Source organism: Vicugna pacos, chromosome 10, assembly GCF_048564905.1.
Source record: "Vicugna pacos chromosome 10, VicPac4, whole genome shotgun sequence".
NCBI lineage: Eukaryota > Metazoa > Chordata > Mammalia > Artiodactyla > Camelidae > Vicugna > Vicugna pacos.
The window spans coordinates 50,845,738-50,856,730 of record NC_132996.1 but is presented as its reverse complement, the minus strand read 5'-3'; the positions used below and the strand labels follow the sequence as shown (position 1 = coordinate 50,856,730).

The window sequence follows — 10,993 nt, the reverse complement described above, 5'->3', positions numbered from 1 at the left end:
TACAGTGGTGGGGGTTATAAATATTACACAGACCATAAATATAAAGCATTAGTGGTAAATAGTATGGTGAATTGAAGAAGTGGAGTGTTTCGTTGTTGGGGCATGGGGTGCTAGGGGGAGAATCATTTCCACTTTTCCAAGGAGTTGGGAGAAAACTTTCTCCAGGATACAGAAAAGTTTGGAAAACTTAGCGACCGGTGTATGTATAGACTTGGGAAATTAACATTTGTTGAATATCTAGCCAGGTACGCTACACAAGCAAATCTTTATTGGTATCCATAAACCACTTTAGAGGAATAGTCTTAAGAGATGAGTAAACAGGCTGATAGAATTTAGGCTGGGCGAGGAAGGCTGAAGAAAGAAATGAGGGATTTCTAGGTCGGAAAACGAAGAGAAGCGACGGATTTGGGGGCCAAGGGCGGAGAAAACGTATTGTGAGATTTGGGGCCACAATTGGAGAATACTGGGTGTAAAATTTCGCATGAGGGCTGGAGTGACTCAGGCAGATCTGGTTACAAAGGCTCAAAGGCTCCGGGCTGGGCCAGTTTAGGTGCTAGAATGAGAGGAGAGAGTCCGGGAGATCCAAGAGCGAGCTCGCGGACAGCTGGCAGAGTTCACGTAGGTCGGCGGAGCGGGTGTATGAGGTGCAGAGGAATTCCGGCGCGCGGGCGCCCGGCAGGCAGGGCGGCGGGCGGAACCTTCCAAGGAACCGCCCCTAGGCCCGCCCTATGGGCGGGGCGACCCTGTCCGTTACATAACAAACCTGTGCGAGCGGCTGGGGAGCGGCTCGGGCGGTGGCGGCGGGGGGCGGGGCCAGGGCGGGGCCAGGGCGGGGCCAGGCCTGCACCGGACCAGGCAAGATGGCGGCCGTGGAGACCGAGTCGGCGCCGCTGACCCTAGAATCGCTGCCCACCGACCCCCTGCTCCTCATCTTATCCTTCTTGGACTACCGGGACCTAATCAAGTAATGGGATGATGCGCGTGACACGGGTGTGGTCATGGGTGGGGGAGGAAGCAGTAAGGCAGGAAGGACTGAGGCCCCGCTCGCCGACGGGACCCGGACTCCCGCGTCAGCCAAAAGGTGACGCCGGGGCCGCCCCTGATCCTGCAGAGCCCCTCGGGGGCCGGGGCGAGACGGGGGCAGAAAGGGCCCCGCTTTGAGGTCGTCCTCCCGTCCAAGGCCCAGGCCTGAGGAGCGTCGAGAGCCCCCTCTCCCAGGCCTCGGCGAGGCCCTGTGGGAAGCGGGGAGGTACTGTTCCCCGCTCCCTCCCCGCGGACCCCTGCGCCCTGCACCTGCCGGCCCTCGGGGTCTTTGCCGGATTTGGCCAGCCCTGGCCGCTTTGGAAAGGTCCTCATCCTGGCCGAGTCCTCTTCTCTGCGAGGGTCCCGGACCTGCGGAGTCGGGCGCCAGAGTGGGCAGGTGAGATGCCCGAGAGGAGCCAGGCGACCCTCTGAATCTTAAGGTGCGACTTCTGCGGCAGCATAATATCTCGCAGGGCGCACTTTCGGACTTTTATGCGAGATGATTGTTTTGCTTTCAGCCTCCCGGCTCACGGCTGCGTGTTGGATTTTGTGTTTTGGTACTGACTTCCGGTGGTGCGATACAGGTGACCATCTTCTCTCCTGTACGCTTTGGGTTTCCCACATTACTGACATCTATTCCAAAAATAAACACCGGTTGCTGGTAAGAGTGGTTAAATGCTAGTTCCTTCAGCGCTTGGGGCTGCTGGGGATAGTGGAAGAAATGGCGCTGTTTACACCCTTGACAGCTAGTGGCATGGCTCTGCCTTTCTTGTGCCACCGTGTATCTTTGCAGAGGAGGCAGAGTCGCCCTCTTAAGGATGGGTAGCGAGATTTCGTTTTGTCTTTTGGATTAACCATTGGATTGTAGCCGTTTGATGATTGTGCCTTGTGTTGGCAGGCATCCTTTTAGAAATACAGGCTTCTAGGAATTACTGGTAGCTGTTGGTTGATCTAGCTAAGTGGTGACAGAGGGAAAACTCCAGTTTCTGGCTGCTATCTATATTAGTACCTGTAACACTTTTATTTTTCTAGAAAACAAATTTTTATCTGCTCAGGCTTGTTCTAAAGCAGAGAAAGAAAGTTTATCTTTTCTTCGGAAAAGTCTCTTCCAGTTGTATACTCTTTTCATCTGAAATATTCTGTTGATAGAGTATAGTCTCTTAGAAATCTAACACATACACACCCCCTTTTGATCTTTGGGCTACATTGCTCCCAGAGTGATCTAGGATATATCTTTCATCCTCCTCAAAAACCTATAATGCCCCTTGTTTACAGATTATAACCTAAACTTCTGGGAGCATTTAAGTCCCTCATTATTTGGCATAGCCCACTCTAGCCAAGTAGACCTCTGCCAGCATACCACAACTTGTGGGGTTTTTTTCTGTGTATTAAGCTCTTGACCCTATCTGGAATGCCTTGCTCTCTTTTCTCAACTTGGCAAAATGGAATTCCTTTAAGATGCCCTCTCCTGAGTCCTAGCTCTACCTTCTTCCTTCCTCTGCTTGTTTATTTATCATACCAAATAAATAATGCATATCTTAAATGTAGAAACTATGTTTACCTTTGTCGTCACCATTTATTCAACTGATTTTTTCTTCGAGTGCCTGCTATGTGCCAGCCTGTTAAATGTTTGGGATATACTAGTGAACAAGACAGATAAGGCCCCTCTCAAAAGCTTACAGTCTAGTTGGGAAAGACAGAAAAAACAAACATGTATAATTATAGGAGCTGCTATGTGCTATGAAGGAAATAAACCAATTGCTCTGTTAAGGAATCTGTTCAAATTGGAAGGAGCTGCCATATATGAAAGACAGCATATGAGCAGTCTTGGCAGAAGGTACAGTGTTTTCAGAAGATGATTGGACAATAGCATAGCCTGTTGGAGGAGCTAGAAGACTGGTGTTGCAGGAGGTAGAGAGTGACTCACAGGCAGAGTAGCTTGAGAAGAGACTAGTGAGATCATGCAGGACCAGGTGCAGAGATCAGATTTTATTTGAAATGCTTTAGGTAGTCAAAGTTTTAAACAGAAGTGACATGATCCCTCAAAAATGTTTGTGGAAGTGAACTGAGTTGAATACCGTATTAGCATTCTTAAGAGAAACAGAGCCAATAGTGTGTGTGTGTGTGTGTGTGTGTGTGTGTGTGTAATTTATTATAAGGTATTTGCTCGTGAATTACAGAGGCTGAGAAGTCCTACGATCTGCAGTCTGCAAGCTAGAGCCCCAAGAGAGATGGTTGTATAGCTTAAAGGGCTGAGAGCTGGAGAGTTGATGGTGTAGATTCTGGTCTGGGTCTGAAGGCATGAGAACCAGGAGTGCCAAGGGCAGGAGAAGATCAATGTCTCAGCTTAGCTGTCAGGCAGAGAACAGATTCAACCTTCCTCTCCCTTTTTGTTCTATTCATGCCCTCAATGGATTGGATGATGCCCACCCACATTGGGAGGGTCATCTGGCTAATTTAGTTCACCTATTTAAATGCTAATCTTTTCTGGACAGACACATCAAAAAATAATGTTTAACCAGCCATCTGGGCATCCCTTAGCCCAGGCAAGTTGACACAAATACCATTGAATTTTATCTACAGAAGAGTTTCCTGTGTACCACAACTTCTTTCTTGCACTATACACCCAACTTTGTCGAGTGTCCTGGCCATTGCTAAGCTGTGAAGTTTGGCATACATATTTGCTGAACTGGAATGGGTTGGATTGGATTAGTCCATTGGGATCATTGTATAATATAAAGGGCATAGTTTGAATCTCCTTCTCCTTTCCAGAGTGATTTATTGTGTATCATTCATAACCCTTAACCCTCTATGTATCTGAATTACATGTGACACTTTTTAGATACACACTTGCCTGCGGTACAGATCTCACCCCATGCAGACTGAGTCAGAACCTCTATAACAGTAGATCTCATCCTTGATGTGTATCACAATCACCTTTGGTGCATATTCCAGACAATCTTTTATGTTGTTAACACTTGAGACAGTGGAGGGAGAGAGATGAAAAGAGGAAATGGACTCTGAATTCCCCAAACTGGAGGGATTCTTATATTTGCAACTGTTAGTTTGGGCATCTCCTGAGCTTGGCAGAAGAGGATGAGAATGTTTCTGTAAAATCTGAAAAACAACAAAGGCTCTTCTATTTACCTTCAGTTGTTTTTTGACATGTCTCACTCATGGCCTTCACAAACCCCATGTGATTGAAGAGTCCCTTAATTGATCAGCTATTGCCCAAGTAAGATCTTTGAATACTTACTTTCTCTAACTTGTAAGTTCTCTTCTGAAAGGATAGAAATCTATTTTTTTTAAATCTTAGTTTCATTCTTTTTACAAATTAATTATGTAGGGTAGGATTTACAGGATTGGAGCACTATTGTATTAGAAATCTCTGTATAATAAGAAAATCATTTGTTTCTGACATTCCAGGTTTTTAAGCAGCTGATACTTACTTGAACAGCTGTGGAAACTGAATCAGAACTGTTGTGAATCTGACACCTCTTATAGGTGGGCTTTCCAATAGCTGCTGTAATTAAAAAGTGTTTTGGCTACAGTATTTCTTTCTTTTAAGAAAAGAATTAGAACAAACCAAAGATCTGTGTATTTAATACAAATGTCTCACAGATCTTAAAAAGAAAAAAAGAAAAACGACTTTATTTACACTTGAATAACATTTCTTTCTATATGTAGAAATGAACTGCTCCAATAATAAATATAGGGAAGCTTTCTGATTTGAAATGAACTCTATTGGTTTATATGTTTTATAGACTTTTGTATGAAAATTTCAGTTGTAGACACTTTGGGGTTTATGTATGAACTCAAATAGTTAAGATTTTACTACTCACAAGGTAATTATACTAGCTAACATGTTAAACAGGTTTTAGAAAATACTGTTTCGCAATTATAAGGGTAGAAAGTGGAAAATAAGAAAAGCAAAGGGAATAAAACAAAACTTAACATTGAATATTTTCATCTTTATTTTAAAATTATTTTCCTGTTTTCTTTTATTCTAAACATGAATCTGGTTACTGCCAGTTGTTGCTATGTCAGTCGAAGACTTAGTCAGCTATCAAGTCATGATCCGCTGTGGAGAAGACATTGCAAAAAATACTGGCTGATATCTGAGTGAGTATTTGGGAAACATGTATTCTTGAATTTGGCCCTTGGCTTCCACAATGCTAGTCTAGCATGATCCTCCTCTCTGACCCTTGTCTCTTTGTCTCCTTGGATGGCTCTTCTTGTGCCTGTCAGTAAATGCAGGTATTCTCCAAGCTTCTGTCCTCTGCTCACTGCCCTTCTCCCTCTGTGAAGTCTCCTGCATGCACTCTTGCAGTCTGTGGAGACTCCCTCCATGCTTCTAACTCCCAAACCTGAATGTCCACCCCTGTCTGTACAACTGTTTTCTGGATCCTTCCTTTGGATGGCCCATACGGTTCACTGAATTCAGTAAATGCTAATAAATCTGACAGAATAAAAAAGTGTAGATGACAGAAGGTGGGAGTTGGAAAAGGTGAAAAAAGGGTAGGATTACTAGTATCTTTTTCTTAGATTGAGGGGAGTCAGATAGTGACGAAAGTTGGTGAAGCAGGAAGTAGAGGTTTAAATATATTATTTAAAGCTGCAAGCTACTTGATAGAACTAAAAATTAATAGCAGACCCACCAAACATTGGGAGGAGAAAGAGTAGGGAAGAGGGAATTTTAAGTATTGCTGTATCCTGATCTTTTATACTTTGGGGTACCAGTAGATAGGTGTAAACTTGATAAATCAAGAACTAGAGGCATAAACATTTAGAACTATAGAGATTACTTCCAGAAATAACTGAAGTTTCCTTTGAGGGTTTGGGCTTAGAACAGCAAACTGCCTAGTTTTTCATCATATGTTATTTGATATTTTTTGGTTTCACTAACATACGTATATTATTTAGATTAATAAAGAGATACTTCCCTTCCATCACTGCCCCCGCCCCCAAAAAACACACATGGCACACAACACCCTGAATTGTTCTTTTTTCCATCCCTAAACCTGATCCTCCTGCACTCATGTCTTCATTGCAGTGTTGTCCATCTGGGCATCCAAGCCAGAAACAGGAATCATCCTAGTTCTCTTCTCTCCTCTCTCTATATTCATTCAGTTACCAAGCCTTTTTCATTTTAGCCCCTGTACATTTTTTGAATCTTTCTACTCATTTCACCTAGCCACCACATTTTTAGTTCAGTTAATCATCTCTTACCAAGAGTGCCGCAAATCCACCTACCTCATCCCTGTGCCTCTGGTGTACACCACTCCCACACCACAGCCACAGAGAGTTCTTTTAACTCTCCTGTGAAAACCCTTCAGTGGCTCTCCATTGCCTACAGAATAAGGTCCAAGGTCACTAGTATGTTACCTTAAGGCCCTTTCTAGCTGCCTTATCCTGTACCACTTCTGACTCTTAAATTTATACTTCATTCTTTCTCTCTGATTAGACTGTACATGTTTTTGAAGACCAAAAGTGTGCCTTATTTTTAATGTCCTCATTGGCTAAGTAGACAATAAATGTTTGTGGAATTGTACCAAATAGAAATATTGAATTATGTGATTCCTTTGTTACGCTGTGATTCTCTGGCTAATATAATGTAGGTAAATTAGATTAGTATTATTGCATCATTAGATTCTAAATATTCTCTAAAATAGAGAAACTACATATATGTTTTAAAATATTATAGTTGGCATGTTTTTAGGAGTAAGCTGAAATTCATACTCCGTATACAATTCACATTATATCTTATTAAGGATTAGAACACTTGGAAGAAAATAAGTCACTCACCATCCCACCATACCAGCAATAACTCTTGTTAAATTTTGTGATGTACATACCACTTTTTGCTATCTAGTCTTCCCTTGTAGCTAAAGTAAATGAAAAGGAAGACAAACGGAACCACAGATTCCCAACAAAGTACATTGGTAAGTGTCTGAAATATATGCTAATTTCATTTCAAAAGATTTTTAATTTTACTTTTTAAATCTACTTAGGGAAGAGAAAACACAGAAGAACCAGTGTTGGAAATCCCTCTTCATAGATACTTACTCTGATGTAGGAAGATATATTGACCATTATGCTGCTATTAAAAAGGCCTGGGATGATCTCAAGAAGTACTTGGAACCCAGATGTCCTCGGATGGTTTTATCTCTGAAAGGTATTGGAAATGCATGGTCTCCCTTCCCCATTTTAGTTACTATGGTATAAATAGCTTAAATAACTTTGGGTTTCTATCATCTATGCTGGTCTGTGCTAATCCAACATTATCTGCTGTTCCCCATTCACATTTGGACAAGGAAATAGAAAGCCTGTATTGCTAAAAGGACCCTGGTCCAGCGCTTGCCCTGTTTTTGCCTATCTCAGGATCCACATGATTCTTTATTAAAAAGGAAAGCTGAACTTTTTTTATCCTTATATTTGTTTCACATTAAAAAAAACTATTTATTCTAAAACTGCTTGAGGATAACTATTGTGATTTCTTTTAAAAGACCTTATTTTTGTAATTGAAAAATTGCCTGCTGTGTCAACCATCTTCCCTATTTTCTGTAAAGTGTTTATTTGACAGTCTAATATTTGGAAAGACCAAATATCTCAGACTTGGTCTTTAAACATGTAAGAGCAGCACAGGGTAGGGAAAACTTCCATCCCTGTTTTGATATTTATAGAATAATGAAAATTAAGACTTGAACCGAGGTCTGTTTGACTCCAGAATCTGTGTTCTCTCTCCTATTATTGTCCAATTTTGGCAAGAAATATTAATAAGCTATTTCCCATTGCTTGAATTTTTAACTTATGCCCAAGAAATACATAAATGGATTGCAGCTATATTGCTGCTTATCTGCTTTAGCCTCCAAATTTTTTTCAAATTTCTCCACTAAAAGGAATTTTGTATGTGTTTTGGTTTTGCTAAGCTGAAATTGGGATCAGTTCTTCTCAAATGTATTCCTTTTGAACCAAGGTCTCTTTTGAAGTGGCATTCTTTTTACATGTCATATTTCTGCTGCAAATATGAATGCAAATATGAATTTCATACAAATCATGATTGCATGACCAGGTACTTAAAACTGAATTGCTAGGAGGTAGAAGAAAGAATGATTTGGCAGAGAGAGTAGAGCTTTGAAGGAAAGTATCCTTGATTAATATTTTTAATGGCTTTTTTCTTGGAAGAAAATAATAGTATTATCTACTTGGTATGTAGTGTTAAATAATTTCAAGAGGAAAATAATTCTGAAAATAGATATTTGGAGGTAATAAGTAAAATAGGTAAGGGTTTGCGGTAGCTATTACTTACTAAACACAGAGCTAGGCACTAAGCTAAGTACTTTGTATTATTGCATTTAAGTTGCTAAAATTCTGTGAGGATAGGTAATTGCTATTCTCATTTTATAGGTGAGCTACCTGAGGCATAAGAAGCTAAGTAAGTTGTGTGCAATCACAAAGCAAAGTCAGAGCCAGGATTTGAATGTAGGGCTGACTCCAGAGTTGTGGTCTTAATAGCAGCTGAAGGGAGAGGGGACCTATCCTACATTGTTCAGAATGTCTTAGGACTCTTAGAGAGCTAGTCCAATATTAGGATATTTGGAATATGAGAGTGTAGACATGGTTCTCCTTTGAGGCACAGAGCTACCAGGAAAGGAAGAAACTTAAGGATACATAACAGCTTCTTCCTTTTTTCTTTTTCTTTATCTGCCCACCCCCACCCCACCCCACATACACTCAGTTTGGTATCCTCAGGCTCCCTGCTCACTGCTCTGTACCTGGTGGTTGGAGGTGAGGCTGTCAGAGAATTCTTTGACAGCTCCCCCTGCTTTACTCCCAGGTGCCAGTTCTCTGGGGTCTTCCCCATGAGTTGGAATAGGATAAAGGCTTTGATATCTAGAAGCTGGGGATTCTGGAAATGTAGGCCTAGGAGTTTTAGGATGGATTCAGGAACCTAGCTACTCAAGACCCATAGTCCCTGACTTGGTTTTGAGGTTGTAGAGATCACAAATAGGAAGGAAACTTGGAAAGCAAATAGGCATTGGGCTTGGTAAAATTTTTATGAAGTATCTTGAAATTATGATATATTGACATACCTTCTACCAATCTATCTAATGGTATATATCATGTATCTTCGAATTGCTTATTAACCTTAAGTGTTGGCTTAGACTTTTAGAGCTGGAAAGGACTTTGGAGATCATTTATACCCGGATTGACAAACTTTTTCTTTGAATGACCAGATAGTAGATATTTTAGGCTTTAGGGGACCGATGGTCTCTGTCACAACCACTCAACTCTGCTGTTGTGGCAAAGCAGCCATAGACAGTACAAAACCAAATGTGTGTAGCAGTGTTCCAAGAGAATCTTATTAGCAGAAACAGGTGGCAGGCTGGGACTTGGCCTGCAGGCTGTAGTTTGCCGATGCCTGATTTATACCAGTCCCCTCATTTTATAGGTGAAGGAACGGGCTCTGAGAGTTTAGGTGACTTTTGCAAGGTCCCATACCAGTAACTAACAGAGAACTCTAATCTAGGTTTCTTGGCTCCTTTTCACTGCTTCCTCATATAAGTAGGCCAGGGGCAAGGAAAGTAAATGAATACCTGTTGAATGCCAATAAAGCATTTTATTAAGTACATGAAGCTTATTTAATCCTCAATGTAATTCTCTGAGGTAGGTGGTATTATCTTCTATTTTGCTGATGAGGAAACCAGGTAAAAGAGGTGAAATAACTTGCCAGGGGTCACAGTCAGTATAGTCGTCCCTTGGTATCCTCAGGGGATTGATTCCAGAACCAGCTGAGGATATCAAAGTCCGCAGATGCTCAAGTCCTATTGTTGTAATTGGTAGAGCTATTATTTCAGCCTGGTCTGTCTGGCTCCCAAATTCTATTATAGTAGAACGCACCTTTAAACTTTGATTTCACTGTGTTGTAAACACTGTATTGTCTTTTGCTTTGTTTGTTTGTTGTTGTTTTAGTTTTTTTTGGCTTGCTATAGCTTTTCTTAATGTTGCATGTTAAATATCCAATATGTAGCACTAACTATATAAAAGTTTTTTTCCTCATTCACCTTCTGGTTCAGGCAGCATATTCAGCTTGTTTTCTTTTGTACTAAGCTTTTTTTAGTAACCTTTTTATTTCGTAGTAGTTTTAGATTACAAGACAGTTGCAAAGATAGTACACAGAGTTCCTGAGTTCCTGTACACCCCTCACCCAGCTGCAGTTTCCCCTAATGGACCACCCTGTGGGACATTTGTCAAACTAAAGTCTTCATTGGGATATCACTATTAACTAAACTCCATACTTCATTGGGAATTCATCAGATTTTCCATCAGTGGAATCCTTTTTCAATTCCTACATCCAGTCCAGAATACCACATTGCATTTAGTTGTCATGTCTCCTTAGGGTCCTCTGGTCTGTGGAAGTTTCTCATTTTTTTCTTGCCTTTCATGATCTTAACAGTTGAAAGGAGTACTGGTCATGTATTTTGCAGTATGTCCCTCAAACTGACTTTTTAAAAAAGTATTATTCATGGTTGACTGGGGTAATGGGTTTTCAGATTACCACCAAGGTGAAGTGTCCTCATCACATATCTTGGGGTATGTGATACCCACAGGCTATCACTAGTGATGTTGACCAACCTGTAGAAATGTGTACAGATCATAAGTGAACAACTCAGTGAATTATCACACTACGGACATGCCCACTGTAACACCCTTCAGGTCTAGAGGTAGAGTAATTATGTGTGCCTAGAACCCTCTGTCTTTCTCAGGCATGACTACTATCCTGATTGCTAATGCCACTGAGTAGTTTCCTCTCTTTTTGAACTTCATATATTTTGCATGATTAAGTGTGTATTTTGTGTGAATTATTTGTTTCATTTGTTAGATTCAGTTGTGTTGTGTGGTAACAGTAGTTTGTTCATTTTTGTTCGGAGTATAAATAGTCCATTATATGGTTAGACCACAGTTTATA

At 41.2% G+C, this 10,993-nt stretch overlaps 1 protein-coding gene across 1 annotated transcript in view; it reads left to right on the top strand.

Annotated features, from left to right (window-relative positions):
- Positions 1-834: 834 nt before the first annotated feature.
- FBXO3 (F-box protein 3) overlaps positions 835-10,993 on the top strand; it is a 31,985-nt gene continuing 21,826 nt past the window's right edge. Inside the window, exons 1-3 of the mRNA XM_006198323.4 lie at positions 835-964; positions 5,056-5,145; positions 7,035-7,198. Coding sequence (XP_006198385.1) covers positions 861-964; positions 5,056-5,145; positions 7,035-7,198 — 358 coding nt within the window. The 5' untranslated portion in view covers positions 835-860. The remainder of the gene's footprint in view (positions 965-5,055; positions 5,146-7,034; positions 7,199-10,993) is intronic.